Source organism: Quercus suber, unplaced genomic scaffold (genome assembly GCF_002906115.3).
Source record: "Quercus suber isolate HL8 unplaced genomic scaffold, Cork oak 2.0 scaffold_189, whole genome shotgun sequence".
In the NCBI taxonomy this organism is placed as follows: Eukaryota; Viridiplantae; Streptophyta; class Magnoliopsida; order Fagales; family Fagaceae; genus Quercus; species Quercus suber.
In genome coordinates this window covers 398,368-422,767 of record NW_027069647.1, presented here as the reverse complement: position 1 = coordinate 422,767, position 24,400 = coordinate 398,368, and the positions used below count along the sequence as shown (strand labels likewise).

The 24,400-nt window shown below is 35.6% G+C and overlaps 1 protein-coding gene across 1 annotated transcript; it reads left to right on the top strand.

Moving 5' to 3' along the window:
* The first annotated feature begins 1,568 nt into the window (after nt 1-1,568).
* On the top strand, nt 1,569-3,472 carry LOC112004790 (organic cation/carnitine transporter 3). The gene has a single exon (XM_024037018.2). It carries the CDS (start codon nt 1,624-1,626, stop codon nt 3,184-3,186), a length of 1,563 nt encoding a protein of 520 aa, XP_023892786.2. The 5' UTR covers nt 1,569-1,623; the 3' UTR covers nt 3,187-3,472.
* Nucleotides 3,473-24,400: the final 20,928 nt, after the last annotated feature.

Genomic DNA, 24,400 nt, shown 5'->3' with positions numbered 1-24,400 from the left:
GGTCAATAACCCTTTACACCATACGTACACGTGCTCTGAGATAACATTTGCGGTAGGAGATGCTAGAAGAAATAATGGTTGGCAGCACGTGTCAATGATGCTTTCTTTATAATGCGGGGTTGATTATTAGGAATAGACAAAGGGAAGGTCCAGGGATAACTATCCCTTGGCGAGTCATTATGATCATGACTATCTTCATGTTCATCTTAATGTTATTAGGGATGGAGCCAAAGCTTAGATTTAAGGGAGTGGTTAGCTTCCGACTCTACTGTTGCTTAGTTGTTTAGTTGCGGACTATTTAAAATTTATTAAAAAGTCATATTGTTTATTTTGCTTAAAATTAGTTGATTAGACTTAATTTTATTAAATTTTTTTAAGGTTTTAGAATTGGTATTTTTGTTTATTTTGGATTTTGTATATTTTGTTTTAGACTTACTCTTTAAACTGAGGAAAATACTAAAATTATAAACTTTGTTACAACTTGCGATGTGATGAGTGATTATTAGTAAGCAAAAAAAATGTAAATAGTGGGCTCAAATGCGAATCAATAAGAATTTGATATCTTAACAATTTATAAGAATGTTGTAGAAAAATTTGTGATTATAACAATACTCTTAAAAGAGTTAATGATATTGTCAAGGGGATAAAATTGTAATTTTATACCCCAAAATCCAACCATTGCTTCATCCATGCATGTCCTAGCTAGTGTCCTTGCCAAAGTTAGAGTCATGTATAATCATTCCAAGAAATGCTGATTTAACACTCACAAATATAAATAATATGAAGTCTAGATGTCAAATATAATCAATTTTGAGTTTACACGTCATCTACTCAATGTTTTTAAAACCGAACGGTTCAAGGAAACAAAAATGAGATTTAAAATTGGACCGACATCAAACTATAATTATATCACCATTAATTTATTAATTAACTAAAATTAAATTAAATTAAGACATTAAATATGTAAATATCCAAAGTTGAGTCACAAAAATAAGTAATTTTGAGTCTGCACGTCACCTAATACATACTCTCATCAGATCACAGGTGTGCTCTTTAATTAGTATGCCTATCTCATTGAACATGCCTCAAACAAAAGAATTTTAAACCTTTTGAGGTATCAAGTTTAAACTCGGTGATTTTAACCATTTATTAAAAATAAATAAAACTAGATTCAAACTTGGTGTTCTATGTTCTTTTTATCTAGTGAATATCCACTCTTAAAGATCTTGTCATAATACATTAATGATATAATTTTTGTTGTAATGCTTTGTTTCTGTTCTCATAAATATCTACTTGATCAAAGACCCTAACGACAAAATTTTATTAAATGGCACAAGGACAAGAAAAATAAATGTAAAATGGTCAATAGAATCAGACATGCGCATCTCCAGCTATAGCTGCGTCATTATTCTAAGACTACTAGATCCAGCCAGAATTAAAAAACGGTAGTTCTTTTTATGAACAAATAAAATATTCTCATGAGGTTAATATTAAATGTGATATTTGACCTGGCACACACTGTTAGACTCTCTCCATAGCCTAAAACAACTATAAAATCCATTGTTATTCATTCACATTACTCTCACACTACCAACTCTTGCCTTTTCATAAACATAGTTGTAAATGGCAGATTCAACACCACTTCTCTCCCAACCCAACTCTGTCAAGTCAGAAAGCAGCCCTCCACCTTTAGAGAAACAACATCCATCACTTGATTCCACCATTGAAAGGTGTATAGGAGATTTTGGATGGGCCCAATTCCTCCAAGCACTACTTGTATCTAGTGCATGGATATTTGATGCACAACAAACATTCATTAGTGTCTTCACTGATGCACACCCAGCATGGCACTGTACTTCTAATCAACTTGATTGTAACTCAGTCCCCAATATTTGCAATCTTCCAAAGAATTCATGGGCATGGGATTTTCCTGCCTATACTTCAATCATATCAGAATGGAACTTAGAGTGTGCTGCTTCCATTATCACTGGCTTGCCTGCATCTTCTTTCTTCATGGGTTGCTTAGTGGGTGGACTTGTTCTTGCAACACTCGCTGATTCCTCACTTGGTCGCAAAAACATGCTCTTTCTCTCATGCCTAACTATGTCTCTATCTTCTTTGCTTACTGTCTTCTCCACCAACATTTGGGTTTACTCGGCTTTAAGATTGGTTTGTGGGTTTTGCCGTGCAACAATTGGAACATCTGCACTTGTGTTAACAATTGAGCTTGTAGGAAAAAGGTGGCGAGGCCAAGTGGGTGTGATAGGTTTCTTTTGTTTCACAATTGGGTTCTTATCACTACCAGCTATAGCTTATTTGAATAGAATTTCATCTTGGAGATCTCTTTATTTGTGGACTTCTATCCCAGGAATCTTGTATTCTTTGTTGGTTCACTTCTTTGTTCGTGAGTCACCTAGATGGCTACTTGTGCGTGGACGTAAAGAAGAAGCGGTGGCCACGTTGAAAAGCATTGCACCCCCTAGCCATAGTTGGAGCTTTTCTGAGGTTTCGTTTGAGCAAGAAATGTCGAATAATGGGAATGCTTACTCAACTATAAAGATGTTGGTGCAGAAAAGATGGGCTTTCCGAAGGTTGTTACTGGTTATGGTGATAGGTTTTGGGATTGGAATGGTGTACTATGGCATGCCATTAGGCCTAGGAAACTTGTCATTCAATCTCTACTTGAGTGTCACATTAAATGCCTTATCTGAGATACCATCTTCAATGTTCATTATCTTGCTTATAGGTAAGCTGAACAGAAAACTTTCTGTGCTTGCTTTCACTACCCTTAGTGGGATTTTCAGTATTATGTGTGCTTTAAAAGGTGAGGTGTGGATAAGATTGCAGATTGGACTTGAGTTAATATCCTTCTTCAGTGCTTGTACTGCTTTCGGTATATTACTCATATTCACAATAGAATTGTTCCCTACTTGTGTGAGGAACTCAGCTACTTCGTTGGTGAGACAAGCAATTGTGTTTGGTGGTGTGTTTAGTCCGATGCTAGTGGCTGCAGAGAGAAGAGATGGAATTTCATCCTATGTGGTATTTGGGTTGGTGATAGGGTGTTGTGGGCTATTTGCAGCATGTTTGCCAGAGACAAGAGATAGAGCACTTTTTGATACAATGGATGAGGAAGAACACAAAGAAAAAGCAGGCTGCAATGGTGTAGGTGATGTCTTGGCTTAATTAATTAGCTTTTGGTTTGCTCAAATTATGTGAAAATAATAGTAGGTTGTGTGTAGTGCTTGGTCAAAAAAACAACATTTATCTTTCATAAGATTGATTTGGTTGGTTGTTTTTGTTTTTGTTTTTGTTTTTTATTTTTATTTTAGTGTAAGTGGATTCGGCCAGATTTTAATCATACAAAAAGGGGTAGGATGCCTCCTTTCACTTTCACTTTAAAAGAAGAGAGTTAATTTGAGGTTGAGATTTTTTTCCCCCTGTTTGATGGCTTATTGATTAATAAATAAGATAGAAAATGACTTTAAACAAATAATTTGATTTTTAGCATATAAGTCAATTTATATGCCTGTAGTTATTTTCTTCCTCTTCTTTTTAGTAAAAAAGTTATAAAAATACTACTAAATGCCAAATCATACATTAGTGTAGTGCTTATAAGGGTTTTGTTAATTACATGACACACATTTATTGGTTGGAAAAATTGGTGACATGTATTTTGTCCGGGAATGAATAATTTCTCGAACAAGCAAGATATCAAAGAAGTTCTTAAAAAAACTTTTAAGAAATAACATTTAAAACTGGCAAATTAAATCATGGTGTTTTTTTTTTTTTTGGGTGTCTTTTAGTGTAATACCATTCTTAAAAACACCTTTAAAACTATGGTTTTCTTCTTTTTTGCTAAGTGTAACACCATAACCATGTGCTGCTAAGTGTTATATATATATATATATATATGAGAGAGAGAGAGAGAGAGAGAGAGAGAGAGTAGTTGGAAAGGAATATAATACATTATTAAATGGAGTTGTTTAAAGTTTAAACAACAAAACCATGGTTGGCTGTTGGCTGAAAACTAGCTAGAAACAAATTTGCTGCCGAGCAGCCGAGGTCTTCAAACTCAATTAAATAAATAATTTTGAGATCGATGTTGTTTAGACAAGACAATTAGTTGGATGAGCACTTAAATTATACTATGCTAATATTATCTCAATGATGGAGAATGGTACATCCATTCCCAGTCCACACTTTCTAAAGTAAGCTTTTCATATATCATCTTATACTTGCTTTGCATGTACTTGGACAATTAATGCTAAAGGATTAAAGTGACGACTGACAAGCACTCCCAAATATTAGGAGTGCTAGCAATGTATAATTTACTTTTATTGGATTACTTTGATCCAAAGACAAGTTGGTTAAGAAGCTTAAATATTTTTTTTTTTTAAAAAAAAAAAAAAAAAAAAAAGGGANTTTTTTGCTTAGTGTAACACCATAACCATGTGTTGCTAAGTGTTATATATATATATGAGAGAGAGAGAGTAGTTGGAAAGGAATATAATACATAATTAAATGGAGTTGTTTAAAGTTTAAACAACAAAACCATGGTTGGCTGTTGGCTGAAAACTAGCTAGAAACAAATTTGCTGCCGAGCAGCCGAGGTCTTCAAACTCAATTAAATAAATAATTTTGAGATAATGTTGTTTAGACAAGACAATTAGTTGGATGAGCACTTAAATAATACTATGCTAATATTATCTCAATGATGGAGAATGGTACATCCATTCCCAGTCCACACTTTCTAAAGTAAGCTTTTCATATATCATCTTATACTTGCTTTGCATGAGCACTGTATAATTTATTTTTATTGGATTACTTTGATCCAAAGACAAGTTGGTTAAGAAGCTTAAATATATTAAAAAAAAAAAAAAAAAAAAAGGGATAGTGTTCACACATATTTTCTAAACTGAAATCATAAGCTGGAAAAATGATTTTTAAACTGAAATCGAGATTTAAAAACACTATTTCAAAATTGAATTCAAGTTTTCTGATCACGTGTTTTAGTTTAAAAAATGAGTATGTAACAAGATGTGTATAACAATTTTTATTCTTTAAAGAATGGAAGGTCTTAAGTACACTTTTATGAGGAAAGAAAAAAATGGTTGATACTAGAATATAGAAATTGTTGGCTGCATCTGTAAATGAGGCTGTCTTTGTCATTGCTAGGTTGGGTCGTATTTTTCATTGGAAGTTTTAATAAATTAGTAATCGACATTTGGAATAAACGTTATTGGTCAAAGGATAAACTATAATTGGTTAGGAATAGACAACGTGAAGGTTCAGAGATAACTATCCTCTTTGTAGTGTTTTAAATTTATGGTATTCGCTCAATGATAATTTCTCTTTATGATACGGTCAAGCATATTGCAATATATATATACCTGAGTTTTTTCAACATATTTCAATAAGGCACCAATTAATAATCCAACACCACTCCACTCTATTGCCATCTATACACAAGATTATTTATTGTTCTAAGTTGTCTAATTAATTTGGTGCTGTTAAATTTTATTTCCATTGTAGGATCTATGTATTTAATTTTTGGCTAAAATGCAAAACTAACCCTCTAAGTTTCACCCTTTGTCATTTAAGTTCTCTAAGTTTCAGTTTTGTCATTTCAAACCTCTAAGTTTTAAAGTTTGTCAATTCAGTCTTTCGTTACTATTCTGTCAAGTAATGCCGTTAACTAACCAAATTAACACTATTTTGGATGATTTTTCTAGTATTTAATTTCTTAATTTAATTTTACTGAAAAATGTTATTAGCCCAAACATTTTTACGGTGGACAACTTTTTGATTAGGAAGAATAGGATCGTGGATTTGAACAATTTGGGTCTGGAGAGTAAGGACAAGATTCTCGAGTCGTGTAGAAAGCTTTTGAGATCGTCTGGTTTCTGTTCAAGGATCAATGGGCGCATGTAATTCCAGGTAAAACAAGTTTACTTCTTAACTTTATTGTTTCGCTTCGAAACCGAATTTGATTTTGTTATCATCATCATATTTGACCTTCAACTTTCATGCTTAACCTTACTCTTCAACACTATTGTTCTCAAATGTAGATGGAAAGCCAGGATTAGGCTATGGATAATAGGTTGAAGAGGTGGGATTGGGGTGACTTTGGGGTTTGGAAAGTGAGCTATCGTTAACCCTCTCAATGTAATCAAGGTAGGGTACATGCCCATGTTTTTTNTGGTCAAAGGATAAACTATAATTGATTAGGAATAGACAACGTGAAGGTTCAGAGATAACTATCCTCTTTGGCTATATATATATATATATAGATTAAGATACAGTAGTGTTTTAAATTTATGGTATTCGCTCAATGATAATTTCTCTTTATGATACGGTTAAGCATATTGCAATGTATATATATACCTGAGTTTTTTCAACACATTTCAATAAGGCACCAATAATCCAACACCACTCCACTCTATTGCCATCTATGCACAAGATTATTTATTGTTCTAAGTTGTCTAACTAATTTGGTGCTGTTAAATTTTATTTCCATTGTAGGATCTATGTATTTAATTTTTTAAGCCAAAAAAATAAAGACAAAATAAATATCCTTATTTAATAATTTAATAAAGAAAAATTCAAAATCACCTACCAAATCTCTCCCTTCTCCTAATTTGGCTGATGACAAAAATATGGATCCCATAGTAACTTCATCCCTCCACATCAGGCCCACTTTTTCTTTCTCTCATATCAACCAAACTAAGAAAAATTATGGATTCCATAAAAACTTCATGCTTTCCCTCCTTTTTCTTTCCATCAAACAGAGTGTAAAGGTTCATAAAGAAAACATTGCTTGTTTTGTTTCTTCTTTTTAGACACCGTTTTAAAAAACTTTAGAAACAGACACAGTCATGTTAGATAAAAATTAATTAAGAAACCTCTAAAGAGAAAAATTATATTCTAAGACGGTTTTATTAGATATTTTCTTCAGTGCTCATAGTTTGATTCATAAAGATAGTTGTGGAAAAGTCAAAAATGGACTTAGAATTTCAAATTAGGAAGGCCAAAGTGTAAGGAAAAAAAAAATCCAAATAAGCATTTATATAGTACTAACAAACTATCAACCAAGACAAATACACAAAATAGTTGTTACAAACAAATACAAAAGACACAAAATACATTGTTTCTTAATAAATTACAATGCAATCATCTATGAAAAGAGAACTCATTTTTTTTCCCTAATGTTTGGTTTGTAAAAATCAGGCTAATAGATTTGTTAAATGTTATTAAGTTTTGTTTTTATTTAGTTTTTGGATTGAGTAGTTACCAGTTAGGCTAGGTTGGTTGTGCTAATTGGAGGGGAGGAGGCCTAAGGTTTTGGAAGAGGAGGGCCCAACAACAAAAGTGAGATATAAATATATATATATATATATATCCACTAAAAAAAGAAAAGAAAATTCTTTGGGCCAAGGGGGTCTCGGATCCTCTTGGACCCTTCCTTGGGTCCGTTTTTGGACAAAGTATGTGTATATTTCTATGTGGTACTAGCATTCTTGGGCTCTTTACCCTTTGGCTAGTATAATATTTTTATGCTATTCTCATCTAGACTTGGCCAATATTGGAGAGTTCAAGAACTAATCAAGCCTCGTTCTTTAATCATTGATACTTGTTTCACATGAAATTTTAATGCAAGTTATTGGGTACTGGGATTGGGTTCAACTGTAGGTTGGTATTAGATAATAGGATTCCTTTTACTTAAAACCGCTTGTTATTGTTTATAGTGGATTCTTGGGAGTGATGACCTTAAATTCACCTAGTAGGGTTTTGTCTTGGTGGTTTTCTCCATTTGTAAACAAATCACTTATGCCAAACTTATTTTTTGCTGCATTTAGTTATTTGGTGATTTGTTTGTACTACCACGCTATTGCATGTTAAATTGACTTGGAACAGTGGAATGACAACCCAGAAAAAAATTGTGCAGAGGAGGGCACGCGCGGACTTGCTTAGTGTGGGAGGTGTCTGTCCTTTGTACCTAAAATGCACATCTCACCATTCACCATTCTATTTTGTTTTCTATCCTTTTTTTCTTCTTCTTTTTTTACCACTAAAGCTGGGTTTGCCAATATATTTGAAATAAAAATCTAATTCTTTTTAAAGTTAAATTAACAGAAGGAGCTTGAGAGACATAACTTGATCTTTTGGGATATAACTTTCAAAATTTGAGGATTTTGTGGGGGGGAAAAAAAACACAAGCATGCATGGATTAAATTGGGGGACGCATGCGCAAAAGGTATGCATTCTAATTGAGGAACAAAATAGGGTGTCTACAGATCCAATTGAGTTTGGAGAGATGTGAACTTTGTGTCAAAACCGGTGTGTTGAGTGTGCATGATAGATGCAAGTCTGGACAGCTTGGTGCTGATTTCTTGGATAGATAATATAATGTTATCTAACTTCTCATCATAGGGATGTAAGCTAGAGCTTGAACTATCATGAGGAGCATGACTCTCTTGCTTGTCTCCCTTTCGAATGTGATTGATGCTAGCATTGAGAGTGCGAATGTTGATTGGACTTTACTGTGGGTACAAGTACTCATCCTCCAATGGATGAATGCCTTTGAGCTTCAAAATTTTTGAGATGAGGCAACAGAAGGGAAGGCAGTTCCTTAAGGCAATTCTCTCAGTAGTTTTGCTCAATATGTGGAAGATATAAGAGCAAATATCGATCTCTTCATCATTGATCAGGCCGTGAAGGAATAAAGCCCGACATAGAGGTTGTGGAACATGATCTTTGTGAGTAGCCTTAGTTCAGGAGAAAGTGATGTAACACTAACTGATTTCCCATTGGAAGAAAACTCTAAGTTTTCTTTGAGAGTTTCCCGAAGCATATCCTCCTCTGAATTCAAGCCGTCATACACCGGTGGCTTTGGAAACATTGGCCAATTGATGCGCAAAATGATAGCAAGATAGAAAGGTGTCACTGTGAAGTCCTTTCCTCTAACCTAACATTTCAGCTCATCCCCATTAGAAATGGCATTTGCATAGAATTCCTTCACCATTTGTTTATACGTTTCATCAAAATTGGTTAGAAGGAAGTTCCAATCCTTGGTGGCAAACCATTTTGGAATGTTTGTATCAAGAAGAGACGCTTGTTCAACCACCCTTTCAACCAACAAAGGAGCATATTTGAAATAGCTCTCATAGGCTTGAAATGCGGCATATGATTTGAACTTGTTGGCATCATAAAATCCTGTCGATGATCGAGTCTTCTTTGACTTCGGGGTGAAGCTATCAACATCAATCGTGGGTTCTTTTCCTTTGCCATTACTTCCTTTCATAGTTGATTTCTTAAATGAAGACATCTACAAAAACAGTCACAAGACATAAAGGAACAAGTGCAAAAACACAAAGACAAGAACACAAACTTGATTAGTACCAAGTTAGTCTATAAAATAAACACAAAGTCCTAAAAAGGAACATAAACCAATGCAAAATCATGTTAAAAGTGCTAAACATGTAAGTAACATATATCTAGCATGAGTGATATGCAAAACACGACAAGTGAAAAAGTGTGTGCATCAAGTGTGCATGTGGTGTACATATGTGATGCATGTGCAAGGCATGATTAAGCACATTTGGGTCAAAATGTGTAAAACACACAACCAATGATCAAAAGATGATAAATATGTATAATCATGGTAATCCCCAAAATTTGGTACTTATTGGAGTCCAAAACAATACCAAAATGCCATTTGGGTATTTTATCAAACACTTGAAATGCATCGACACAACAAACATGTAAGCAATGCATGAACATGTGAGAATCTTGCCTAATACAAGTTAAAATGCCACAAGGGGCGAACACAAATACAAACAAAGAAAATGGGACAAAGCCCAATCAAGAAATTGAAACTTTTTTTTACAAAACTTAAAGCTTTTTTACAAACTTAAAGTTTCCCAACCTCTTTTCAAAAATAAACCCAACTCATGTAAAACCTAGAATTTAATGCTTAATCTAAGGAATTAAAGAGAAAAGAGTGATCAAATATACCTTAGAGATGATTTTGAGAAGTTTTCACTTGAGTTTTGGTTGAGTTTTTGAGAGAAAATAGGTTTAGGGTTGAGAGATGCTCGAGGGAGGCAAATTGTTTATGTTTGAAAAAACTGTCATGATCAGCCCTTATAATCTAAAAACACGCATTTTTCCTGAGTTAGCTTCTCGTGAAGTTACTCGCAAAATATGCCTCTGAAGCACAAAAATTTTCATGGGTAAGCGTTACTCACGAGACAATTGCGAGACAGTTGTGAAAGTTTCTGTCTGAAAATTATGTGTTTTCATTTTTGCCTATCTCATTTTCACGGGAAGAGCTTACTTGTGAGCTTCTCGCGAAAATACCTCTGAAGGGGTTTTTGATGAAAAACATGAAAAATGTAATATGAACAAAAACTCAAAACACAAAAGCAAAAAAAACACTTCCAAAAACATATAAAATACTCAAAAATATTTTTGGGTTTGATCGACAGGCAATTGAGTATACACATCACATTTGAACACGTACAATCACACAAATGAAATAAGCATTTATTGAACAATAGACTTGTGTGTTGTATGTGTGTATCAAATGTGGAAAAGTCCTTAATTTAGAGTGAAATTTCAATGATCAATTCAATCAAGTCATACACAACTAGTACTAAGTCAAGTGGTCTATCTCAATTATAGAAATGAACATACATAACCTCTCACAAAAAAATGATTGCATATCTTGGAAGCTTTACATTTGGCTTCTTTCAATTTATAACTTTTTATCATTTATGACAAATTCATCTCATTTTGAGATCGATGCTTGAAAGTTTTGATATTTCAATTTTGTGGGTAAGCCTTTGGCTTTTTGGGCACCATACATTTCAATACAAGTCGCTTTCCCTTTTTCCTAGTCAAATACTAGTATGTGCGACGCCTTTTGCAGCTCATTATCTCTTTTCAAGATTTGACATTTGATGAACTATAAAGCAAAAACATAAATATGTGGGAAGATATATAGGCACAAGTTTATGCATGTATCAAAACAATTAAGACTATTGACTAATCATTCATGACAAACTTGAAGATCAATTTAACACATAGATGTCAAGATTTTTCCCACAAAGATAGATGTGCATACATGACAAGCTAAGCTCACAAATGCACTACACCATTAGTACGAAGGTACTAGACCAAACTCATATGTGAAATACACAACACAAGTGATCAAACTTTTTGGAGATTTTTCAATTTTTATGGGTTTTTGAAATTTTCAACACACTCAAAAACAGAATATGAAAAGTAAGATCAACAAAGCAAGTACAAAACAAGCTAAAAAAGAAATATACTAAAATGAGAAACATAAGCAAACAACCAACTAAAGTCACAACATATAGAAAGAATTGATGCATGGACATGTTCTAATGCTTATGCATGTGTACCCTTCTTTACCCACATGGCACATGTATTTAGGGTGATATCCCTAAAAGATTGGGTACTAGAGCTGTGATTCTCAAACCTTTGGCTGAAACTTGCCAAACAAGAAGTGATGGTATCTATTATCTTCATCACATCACCAAAACTAGAATCAGCTTCTTGCCTTTTTGATTGCTTGGCGTTCCAATTCCCCTTTCCTTGTCCTCTTAGCCTTTGAGAATTTGCTTTCTTCAATACATAAAAGTTATAGCAGTTAGGTCTTGTGTGTCCTCGAACTCCATAATGGTGGCAAAAGTGTTGAACTTAAGGACCTTTTTGAGACTTTGGGAGAGACTTCCCTTTTGCCTTGGGTTTGGCCACAAGTGGATTTTGTGGTTTTGTCAAAACCTTTTGAACAGTTCCATTTGACTTCTTCTCCACCTTCACATTCTCAACACTTGGAGTCACTACCATTGGTTTCTTAGCCTTAACAAACTTCATCTCTTTGGACACATTTGCACTTGAACTACTCTCTTCGATATATCCTAAGCCGCTTTTGTCAGAAAAGGCTTTTGATGAGCAAGCACTTCATCAAGCTTCTTGGAGGCAACCTGCTCCACTTTGGCATTAGCTTGAATCACTTCAAGCTCAAGAAACTTGATCTTGGAGTAGGCCTTGGTTAGTTCTCCATTTAGTGCCTCAACTTCACACTTCATTTCTTTGTATCTCACGAGTATGCTCTTGTAGTCTTGTTTAGTTTTCTTCATTTTTCTGGTTGCTGCCTTAGCCCCTCTAGCATACTCTCCAGTTTTCTCAAGAAGGGAATTATAGGATTCTTGCAATCCATTGGTTCCTTCATCTTCATCATTGGATTCTTCCCCAATTCCTATAGACTCTACTTTGGTGTGCTCACCGAGTTCTTCCACTAGAAGGCTTAAATCTTTCGATAAGTCCACGAGTGCAATGGCCAAAAATGCAGAGTAATTTCCTTTTCCGTCATAACTTTCTTCTGAATCAGAATTTGAGCCATCCGAGTCACTAAGGGTAGTTAAAAAAACTTTACCCTTTGCTTTCAAATATGTGGGGCATTCTTTCTTCACATGCCCATGCCCTTTGCACTTAAAGCACGTGACCATTTGAGATGGTGAGGAATCTTTTGAATCCTTCTTCTTGAAGTCTTTTTTGTCCTTCTTGAAATTCAAGAATTTTCCATTCTCAAAAGACTTCCCATCTCTCCTGAACTTTAAGAACTTACGGAAATTCTTAGCAAGGTATACCACATCCTTTTAAACCTTATCCTCATCCGAGAAGTCTTGAGCTTCCAATCTCTCATTGATTGTCTTGAGAGCAAGAGATTTTCTCTTCCTTTGAGATGGTAGAGATAGCTCATAGGTTTGAAGAGAGCCGATGAGGTCTTGAATTTTAATCTCGTCAGGGTCTTTGCTCTCTTTGATCGCAGTGACCTTTACATGAAAGCTCTCTGGCAATAATCGTAGAATCTTCCGCACAATCTTAGAGTCCTCCGTCTTTTCTCCCGAGTTGATTTTCTCAATCACAACTTCATTTAGCTTCCCATAAAATGAGTCGAATGACTCGTCTTCACTCATTTTCAACTCCTTGAAGTGTGTGGTAATCATTTGTAACTTGGTATCCTTCACATTTTAGTGCTTTCATAGGTCGTCTCCAAGATTTGCCATGCCTCCCTGACAATTGTAACATGAGAGATCCTATGAAATTCGTCAAAAGAAACACCACATAAAATAACATTTAAAGCCTTGCTATTGGCTATAGTTGCCGCAAGGGTTGCCTTATCCCATATGAATTTAACGGCCTTCGAACTAGTCCATCTTATCTCAACAGCATCCCAAACACTCTCATTGATAGAACAAAGGAATGCCCTCATACGGACTTTCCAAAATGCATAATTGCTCCCATCAAAGTATCGAGGAGCATTAAGCAATTGAGATCGATCCATCTCAAAAAGAGTCTAGGATCACACTTAGGTAATGAAACTATAGCAAGTGCACCAGCTCTAATACCAATTGAAAGCTCGAATATGTGTGAAAACACAAGAGCTATTTAGACCATCAAATTAAAAATTATGGCTCGGTTGATTTTACTCTAACTTAAATTAAGTGCGGAATAGAGTAAATGCAAGCGAACAAACAATATAACTACTCTAAGCCATATTCATCAAATATCAACAATAAAATGAAAGCTAAAAGAGTAGGGAAGAAGGATGCAAATACAAGATAACACCGCGATGTGTTATCGAAGATGAAACTGAAGAACTGGGTGAAAATCTCTCCGTCGCCCTCCAAGCGGTAAATCGATCCACTAGAGAATAAGTTAGAGTACATGAATAATAAAAGGCCCTCCAAGCATAGTCTACCACATGTACTTAAGCCCTCCAAGCTCCTGCTACCAACTGACTTAACGAAGCCTTATCTTCTCTAGCTCTCTGGATCACACAATTCAACCTGATTGCATCCACCAAACAAATAGCTTCTTCCAATGCTTCCCAGTAGCACCAAAACCTCACTTTACACTTAGAATGGGTGTGGTAAGTGTTTGGACTATCAACCTCTCAAGGATTTGGATATGGAGAGGTAGGAGTTGAGGAAAACAACACGAGATTATGTAGAGGATTGTGGGTATGACAATCTCTAACTCTCAAGGGTTATAGTTGGGGTTTTTTCTCTGAAAAACACTACATCCAATATGTGGGTAATATGGGTATATAGTGTGGGTGAAAACATGGTGTAGCAGATATGCCAAAATAGTTGAAAGCTCAAAAATGTGTCGAAAACACAAGAGCTGTTTAGACCCCTAAATCAAAGTTACGGTTTGGTTGATTTTATACTAACTTAATACTAAGTGCGGAATAGTGTAAACACAAGCGTATAAGTAAGAGAACTACTCTAATTCATATTTAAAGCAACATAGCAGTAAAAATGAAATGAACAAGAGTAGGAAAGAGAAATGTAAACATAGATAACACTGATACGTGTTATCGAAGAGAAAATAGAAGAACTCGTCGAAAAACCTCTTCGCTGCCCTCCAAGCGGAAATTGATCCACTAGACAATTAGTTGGGATACATGGGTGAGCAAGATACCCTCCAAGCCTAATCTACCCTCTGTACCTAAGCCCTCAAAGCTCTTACTCCAACAAGACTTCTCGAAACCGTGTATTGTCTAGCTCTCCGGATCCCGCAACAAGCTCCATGTTGCATCTGCCATCCTTGGCTTCTTTTAATGCTTCCCAGCAGCACCAAAACTTCACGTGACACTCTGAAATGGTGTGATAAATGTTTAGGCTATCAACCTCTCAATTGTATGGAAATGGAGAGGTAGGAGTTGAGGAAATTCCCAAAACAAATGTGTAGAGGATTGTGGGTATAACATCCTCTAACTCTCAAGGGGTTTGGCTAGAGTTTTCTCTCAGAAGCACTCCTCAACATTTGTGGGTAATGAGAGTATAAATAGTGTAGGCACAAAAAGTGTGTATTAGACTGGACAGGCTGACAAAACAGAATGTCTTGTGGGTGTCTTGCAGGAAAGCCTTACCTGCGAGATACTCGCGAGACACAGCTACCTCCATCTGGTCTGACTCTTCGCATTCCAGCATGTGCAAGGCTTATGAGATATTTCGTGGGATGCTAAGTCGCAAGCTACCTGCAAAAACTTCTTTAGTCTTCAAATGCTTGAGTCTTCACACCACTCTCTCTTTCACACAGCCCTTACAATGAAATCTCACAATAAATACAGGATACAAACGATTGAATAAAATTACAATCAAATTTGGCATGGAATATAAGCCAACAAAAGCACATAGTTGTAAATAACAACTTTACAATAACAATTCAGAATGTTTTGCAAGTATCTCGCGGGAAGGCCTTACCCACGAAATACTCGCGAAAACTAGCTATCATGACTCTTCGCATTCTAGTCATGTGCTTTGCACGTGGCTCACTTTGCGGGAAGGCTTCTCGTAAAATACCCATGATATCCACACTTTCTTCAATAGGCGCTTGAGTCTTCACACATTTTCTCATACACAACTCATATAATAAAATTCCATATGAAATACATGGTACATATGACTGAACAAAAATACATTCAAATTTAGCACAGAATTAAAACCAACACAAAATAGTTGTAAATAACAACTTTATAAGGTTTAGTGCCCGTTTGTTTGGGCGTAAAAGCCAGCCAAACTTCAGTGTTTGGTGAGTACAAAACCCAACTTTTTGACAAAAGCTGCGTTTTACATTTACGAAGGAATGCGCGTTTCAGTTTATGGACATGTTTCGGTCCATAAACTAAAAGCTGGAGTGGGCGTTTATAATGTATCCGTTGGAGTGAGTGCAATTACCAAAATTACCTTTCAATTACAACAACAACAGCAGATCAAGAGAAAAAAACAGAAAGAAAAAACAGTAGATCAAGAACAGCAGCTGGAGTGAGTGCAATTACAACAACAACAGCAGATCAAGAACAGAAAAAAAAAAAATTAGAACAATAAATGATCAAGAAAAAAAAAAATAGAAGCCGATCTGATCCCTGGTTGCATGCACTCCGCAGTGAGGAGGAGGAGCAGCGGTGGCGGTGTAGTGGAGCAAAGACGATTTCTCCTTTCTCTCCATGCATGTCTATGTGTGTTTGAAGATAATGACACCAAAAGGCAAGCAAGATTATGGAATCAAGTATCACAGAGAGAGCTAGAGAATTTATGGAATCAAGTAAAAAAAAAGAGAGAGCAGAGAATGAGAGAGCCGAGAAAGGAAGGCTTTGGAATCAAGTGGGGGAAATGAAGAGAAAGAAGGCTCTGGAATATAAAGGAAAAAGAGAGATGAAGGAATCCTATGGGTATACGTGTGTGGTGGACAAAATGCAAGAGAAAAAAAAAAAAAAAAAAGAAAAGGAAAAAAGAAAAGAGTAAACATATGGATGATGGAATCCTATGGGTATACGTGTGTGGTGGACAAAATGCAAGAGAAAAAAAAAAAAAAAAAAGAAAAGGAAAAAAGAAAAGAGTAAACATATGGATGAAAGAAAGTCAAACAATTAGAAATCACAATTTAAAAATACTACTACAATATTTTCACAATAAATTTTAAGTAATTAGCTAATATTGATAAGTAAAAATATAATTTCAGTGGTGGGTTTAAATTAGAACTAGTAACAACTTTTCATATAAAATTTTGTTATGATTCTTGTGAAAGTATTGCAAAAAAATATTGTAGATGTAACACTTTTTGTTGAAAAATATAATTGTTGAGAATGAATAGAAAAAGAAAAAATAAATATTAAAAAAGAATAAATTTGATTAAAAAATAAAGATTAAAAAAGTAGATAATCAAAAAGTAAATGTCATTGTTGATTGTCCAAACCATACAAAAATTTGTCTAACCTGCTGAAGATGCTCTTATATATACATTGTCCTTTTTGATAATTTATTCCTCAAACTGCCACTTTTATAAATACTAGCCAAACACTCAGCTTTTTCAAAAAGCACTTTTAACAGTTTTTACTAAATACTCAGCTTTTTGAAACTCCACTTTTTCATTATGCACCTTTTGAAAACTTAACTTTTTCATTAGCACTTTTACAAAAAGCTGAACCAAACTCACTTTTAACCTTCGTCTCAATTTGTCTGGACTTATTCCACTTCGGATGTTGGAATACAAAAATGAAATAAACAAATAAATTGAATCCAATTCTCAATCATTGAAATTACAAATCAACCGGTCCAATTCTCAACTGATTAGTCCATGAGTGTGTCTTCCCTTCTTTGTAAGACTCTTAAAAATAGTTGATTGAAGCATCCTTATCACCAAATCTCACTCTTTCCAACAAGAAAACTAAGGTGTCACGGTGGACACGAGCATACACCTTTCTGATATCTATCTTGCAAATCACTCCTCTGGAACACCGCTTTTAATTTGGCAATCGAAGCACTCATCTGAAATAGTATTGAGTCCAATATATGCCTTCCCACACTGACAAATGCATTCTAAAACTTAGATAATAGTTTATCTAGCACCAACTTCAATTAATTTGCCAACGCCTTCACCAACAATTCATAAGCACTCCCAACCAAACTAAAGGCCTAAATCCGTAATATTTATATCAACTCCATCTAGGAATGTTGAGATGTGAAAGGCAGAACTGGATGCCTCAATAAAATTTAATGTAACGCCCCAGCCCAAATCAAGAAAAAAAAAAAGTTCAGATATCTTTTTAAGAGCCACACGTGTGACCCACCTCCCCCACTCCCCTCAACCACACAATCTCACCAGTCACCTCATGTCTCACTCTCTCTTGACCGGTCACCTAAGGGCCTTGTCTCCCACTTTGCTTTCTTTCATTCACACAAAAAGCGCGCGCGCCTCCATCTCTCTCTCACCTTCACCGACCACCATTCCATTGGATAACCACCACCATCTTTTGCGACGAGATTCACCGAGGAACTTCGTAAAAATCTCTAGGCTCCTTCATCTCAAACTATTAAGGTAAAAACTCTAAATATTTTGGTGGATTTTCATATTGTTGATTTGGTGAACATATTCTGATGAAGGGCTTAGGGTTTTATTTTACTTATATAAGTGGTGGCCATTTGAGGTTTTCTATAGCTAAGATTTGGTTTTGATGCCATATTGTCTTGGTACATGTTTGTGATGCCAGTTTTGTGATGGATCTTTCAGGTGAAGAAATTCTTAGTTTCTAAAGAAATATTATGAGATTAACGAGATTTTTAGGTCAAGTTGTGATTGGCAAAAAGGGTGACCTCAAATGAGCTAATAAGATATGCCCTACATTCTAAGTTTAGGCTTGCCTAAGTGAACTGTTTTTTATTTTTTATTTTTTATGGGAGATTAAAGTTATTTAACTAGACTTAGATTAAGATTTTCAAACTTGTCATAATAAACTTGTATACCTTTTCCTTAGGTTCTAACTAATTCTTGTGGGGGCACTTGGAAGCTAGGCTTTTATGCGGTATTACAAGGTAAGTAGCTACTTAAAACATGTAATGTGTGTACATATATAATATGGGAAAATGCAAAGTTTTTTATTATTTCTCGGAGACTGGCTTTGATGTGATTTGTTTATAATGGGTATTACAAATAATTAGACAATTTAAAGAATTGGAAAGCGTCATTTGACAAGTGTGTGTGAAATCTGACTGGATAGGAATTCCTTTGAAAATTATGCAAATTCATCGGAAATGTGTTATGAAACTTGATTATATAAAGTTTCTAGCTCTTTATGACACCTTACCTCATGTCATGGCAATTGTGATTCCCCAGTGATTACTCAACCAAATACTTGGATCTTTGTGGTGTTGGTATGATGGCACTTGAGTCTGTGTCACACAGTAGCTAATAACTGGTACTTTGTGAAAGTATTGCAAAAAAATATTGTAGATGTAACACTTTTTGTTGAAAAATATAATTGTTGAGAATGAATAGAAAAAGAAAAAATAAATATTAAAAAAGAATAAATTTGATTAAAAAATAAAGATTAAAAAAGTAGATAATCAAAAAGTAAATGTCATTGTTGATTGTCCAAACCATACAAAAATTTGTCTAACCTGCTGAAGATGCTCTTATATATACATTGTCCTTTTTGATAATTTATTCCTCAAACTGCCACTTTTATAAATACTAGCCAAACACTCAGCTTTTTCAAAAAGCACTTTTAACAGTTTTTACTAAATACTCAGCTTTTTGAAACTCCACTTTTTCATTATGCACCTTTTGAAAACTTAACTTTTTCATTAGCACTTTTACAAAAAGCTGAACCAAACTCACTTTTAACCTTCGTCTCAATTTGTCTGGACTTATTCCACTTCGGATGTTGGAATACAAAAATGAAATAAACAAATAAATTGAATCCAATTCTCAATCATTGAAATTACAAATCAACCGGTCCAATTCTCAACTGATTAGTCCATGAGTGTGTCTTCCCTTCTTTGTAAGACTCTTAAAAATAGTTGATTGAAGCATCCTTATCACCAAATCTCACTCTTTCCAACAAGAAAACTAAGGTGTCACGGTGGACACGAGCATACACCTTTCTGATATCTATCTTGCAAATCACTCCTCTGGAACACCGCTTTTAATTTGGCAATCGAAGCACTCATCTGAAATAGTATTGAGTCCAATATATGCCTTCCCACACTGACAAATGCATTCTAAAACTTAGATAATAGTTTATCTAGCACCAACTTCAATTAATTTGCCAACGCCTTCACCAACAATTCATAAGCACTCCCAACCAAACTAAAGGCCTAAATCCGTAATATTTATATCAACTCCATCTAGGAATGTTGAGATGTGAAAGGCAGAACTGGATGCCTCAATAAAATTTAATGTAACGCCCCAGCCCAAATCAAGAAAAAAAAAAAGTTCAGATATCTTTTTAAGAGCCACACGTGTGACCCACCTCCCCCACTCCCCTCAACCACACAATCTCACCAGTCACCTCATGTCTCACTCTCTCTTGACCGGTCACCTAAGGGCCTTGTCTCCCACTTTGCTTTCTTTCATTCACACAAAAAGCGCGCGCGCCTCCATCTCTCTCTCACCTTCACCGACCACCATTCCATTGGATAACCACCACCATCTTTTGCGACGAGATTCACCGAGGAACTTCGTAAAAATCTCTAGGCTCCTTCATCTCAAACTATTAAGGTAAAAACTCTAAATATTTTGGTGGATTTTCATATTGTTGATTTGGTGAACATATTCTGATGAAGGGCTTAGGGTTTTATTTTACTTATATAAGTGGTGGCCATTTGAGGTTTTCTATAGCTAAGATTTGGTTTTGATGCCATATTGTCTTGGTACATGTTTGTGATGCCAGTTTTGTGATGGATCTTTCAGGTGAAGAAATTCTTAGTTTCTAAAGAAATATTATGAGATTAACGAGATTTTTAGGTCAAGTTGTGATTGGCAAAAAGGGTGACCTCAAATGAGCTAATAAGATATGCCCTACATTCTAAGTTTAGGCTTGCCTAAGTGAACTGTTTTTTATTTTTTATTTTTTATGGGAGATTAAAGTTATTTAACTAGACTTAGATTAAGATTTTCAAACTTGTCATAATAAACTTGTATACCTTTTCCTTAGGTTCTAACTAATTCTTGTGGGGGCACTTGGAAGCTAGGCTTTTATGCGGTATTACAAGGTAAGTAGCTACTTAAAACATGTAATGTGTGTACATATATAATATGGGAAAATGCAAAGTTTTTTATTATTTCTCGGAGACTGGCTTTGATGTGATTTGTTTATAATGGGTATTACAAATAATTAGACAATTTAAAGAATTGGAAAGCGTCATTTGACAAGTGTGTGTGAAATCTGACTGGATAGGAATTCCTTTGAAAATTATGCAAATTCATCGGAAATGTGTTATGAAACTTGATTATATAAAGTTTCTAGCTCTTTATGACACCTTACCTCATGTCATGGCAATTGTGATTCCCCAGTGATTACTCAACCAAATACTTGGATCTTTGTGGTGTTGGTATGATGGCACTTGAGTCTGTGTCACACAGTAGCTAATAACTGGTACTTGCAGTCTTTGTGACACGGCCAGTAGCACAACACCTGAGTCTTTGTGACACGATGGATTATATTATGGCACAGGAGTCAGTGTGACACGGTAGCCAGTGACTGGTACTTGCAGTCTTTGTGACATGGCCAATAGCGCAACACTAGAGTCTTTGTGACACAGTGGATTATATTATGGCACTTGAGTCTTTGTGACACAGTGGTTTATAGGATGGAACCTAAGTCTGTGTGACATGGTACCCAATAACTGGTAGCCTATGCTTTGTTCTTGTAGTCTTTGTGATACGGTAGCCTATAGCTTTATACTTGAGTTTGTGTGACATTTGTAACTTGGCATATTAGCCTGTGGGGATAACTACTATATGTATCTGGAATTTGGGTTATATTTTAGGGTATCTAGTGGATATCATTCTGTCTTACCATGCGAGTAATGTAATGTCACAATGTACTATTTCGATTACTTTTATGCTCCATTATTTAAAATGCAATTTATGTATTACTGAATTGAAAGTGTTTATTATTGAATTTAACTTGAAATCCATAAGTTATGATAGGCATGCCAAAGTATCCATCATCATGTATTTATCATCTCATATGCATATTAACATTGCTACTTACTGAGCTTTGTCTCACTATTGTTTAATAATGAATTTTTACAGAGTAGGCAGCAACCTTTTGAGTCAGATGTTATGGCTTGCAGTAGTTAGGCAACTACTGATGGAGGCTGAACTTTTGTGATGGAAATATTTAGACGATGTATATCATAGTGTAGGCTTGACTCATTTCTTTTGTATCTAGTAGTGGTTATGACTACATTTCCACTGATGAGACAAGTTAAATGATATGTAATTATATTTATTCAACCTCCATTCTTTTGTGGCCAATGGTCATTGTAATTATTGCATAGAGCTTTGACTTACTTTGAGAGTATCTTTATAGAATTTTTATGATATTCTTGATGTTGGTTCTTAGTATGGATTACTTGGATTGATTTGTCAAAAAGGAAATATATATATATATATATGTACCTTTAGGTTGTATTTCTCATGCTTTGGACCCTTTTGGGTTTGGGGCGTGACTAAAAGAATTCACTTAGAAATGCTAAGCATGTCTAGGAAACAACTCTTATATGAGGGAATGTCTTGCTGGACTTGGGGTTTGACAGATAGAAATCAATCTATAAGATCCCATGAGATGCGGTCAAAGAATGTATATTACTGCTTGCAGTGCATATGTATGTTGAAATTGATAGAGAAGTTATTGCAGAACATCCAAGCAGCACCTTGTTTGTTATATTTATATGCATCTCAACCGATCTTCTGGGACTAAGTGCGTCTGATAGCCAACTAGTGGTTATTGGGCAGTTTATTTCATGTGTCATAAAAAGGAATGAAACTATTGATGGATTTTTTTAGGTTACTTGTGAACTTCTTTCCCTAAAACTCTAAATACCACTGTCCAACTTTGTCAAGTGTGGTACCTGTGGTTTTTAATTTGTTGATGCACAGGATTTTATTGTTATTTGTAGATTTGCAAATACATATTGCAGTGTAGGATAATTCTCTGAATTTTATTAGAAATTTCGTTTTTTGAAGTTGCATTTAGAATCAAATAGTTGTTGATTCTCATGTATGTTCTTACCATATGCATGGAGTACCCCAAAGTTTCAGAGATGCAAATTTTCAAAGATGGAGCTGGGAGCAAATTGAGTAACAATGGCTTGATGCAAAATTTCAGAGATCATGGCGTTTCGATTTTCGACACGACAATGCGGCATGCCTACTTACGTGGTACACACAGGTATCCCTACCTCACTGATGGGTAGATTATTAATTGTGCTAAAAATTTTAATTTGTTTTTCGATTGGTAGATTATTGTTGTTTTGGCTAGTTTTTATTGTTATTATTTGGACTATTTTTGGTTTAAGTTAAGGGGTCCCAAGATTATGTTAGGGTGACTATGTTTAATTTTCTTGAGTCTAGATTCTATATCAGCCTTACATATGTTTTAAGACTATCACTTTTCGAATGTGGGTCACTTTCAAATATGAAAGACTCCCAACTGTCTGTTATGGTTGCGGCAAGATCGGCCATGACGAGAGACACTGTGCAACGCCACCAGATGACCGAACAGCTGAACGCCAATATGGTGACTGGATCCGGGCAAATGGGATTCACAGAGGGAGTCAAGGAAAGGAAAAATCTAATAAGCCAGCTAGCTTCCGTTCAAGGAATGAAAGTGAACGATCAGGATCACCGCTGGGGAAGAATGGCACGGATGATCCAACGGCTAACAGCAGTGGTGGAGATCAACGATCAAGAGTGAATCTGGGCCTGGAAAATGCTGACAGAGTTGGTGAACTCGGTGAGGATGAGTTGACAAGGAGTCAGGTGGCTGGTCAATCAATCCAGTGGGACAACACAGATGTTGGATGTTTCGAGGTAAAGATTGGTGACGTCCCACGAACCAGCTCTCCCACGGCTTTAGTTAAAGGAAAGGACAAAGTGAGAATGGATAAAAGCTCAATTGTGGGCCAACAAAAGCCCAAAGGAAGAGAAGAGCCTGAGGTAACGAGCCCAATAAAGCCCAACCTGAATGTAGAAGTAGAGAAGGTGGTGGGCTATCTTGACAGCAACAACAGTAATGAAGGCAAGCCCAAAACTAAAGCATGGAAAAGATTAGCTAGAGAAAAGGGCTCAATTAGTGATTCAGATATGGCAGACCAAAGGATTGGGCTTGGAAATAAACGTGTAAGTGGTATTGAAGCTTTAGAGACTAAGGAAAAGAGAGTGACTAAGAAGACCCGTGGTTATGCTCTCCCCTCTGATGAGCAACAAACTAAGGAAATGGCGGTTGCTGCTGGGCAGCACCGCCGAAAGCAATGATCGCCTTGTGCTGGAACTGCTGGGACTTGGGACCCCCGGTTAGTTAGTGCGCTGCGCGTATTGGTGCGGCGGTGGGATCCCATGGTGATTTTCTTAACAGAGACAAAGAAGAAAAATGCAGGTATGACTAAAGTTAGGATGAAAATTGGTTTTGAGAATGGTTTCTATGTGAAAAAGGAGGGGAGAGGTGGCGGTTTGGCAATGCTCTGGAGAAGAGAGGTGAATCTTGAGATTAAGAGTTATTCAATGCATCATATCGATGTTGTGATAACAGGGGAAGGTAATGGATTCCAATGGAGAATAACAGGTTTTTATGGGCATCCTGAAACCCATCGTCGAAAGGAATCATGGGACTTTCTTGATGCGTTAACCGCAGTTCAAACTGCCTTGGTTGTGTTTTGGAGATTTTAACGAGATTCTCTTCGTCGAAGGAAAAAATGGGAGGTGCCCCAAGGTCTCAAAACCAATGGACAGCTTTCGTGGAGTAGTTAATAGATGTGGATTTAAAGACATGGGATATTGCGGAGTAATTTCA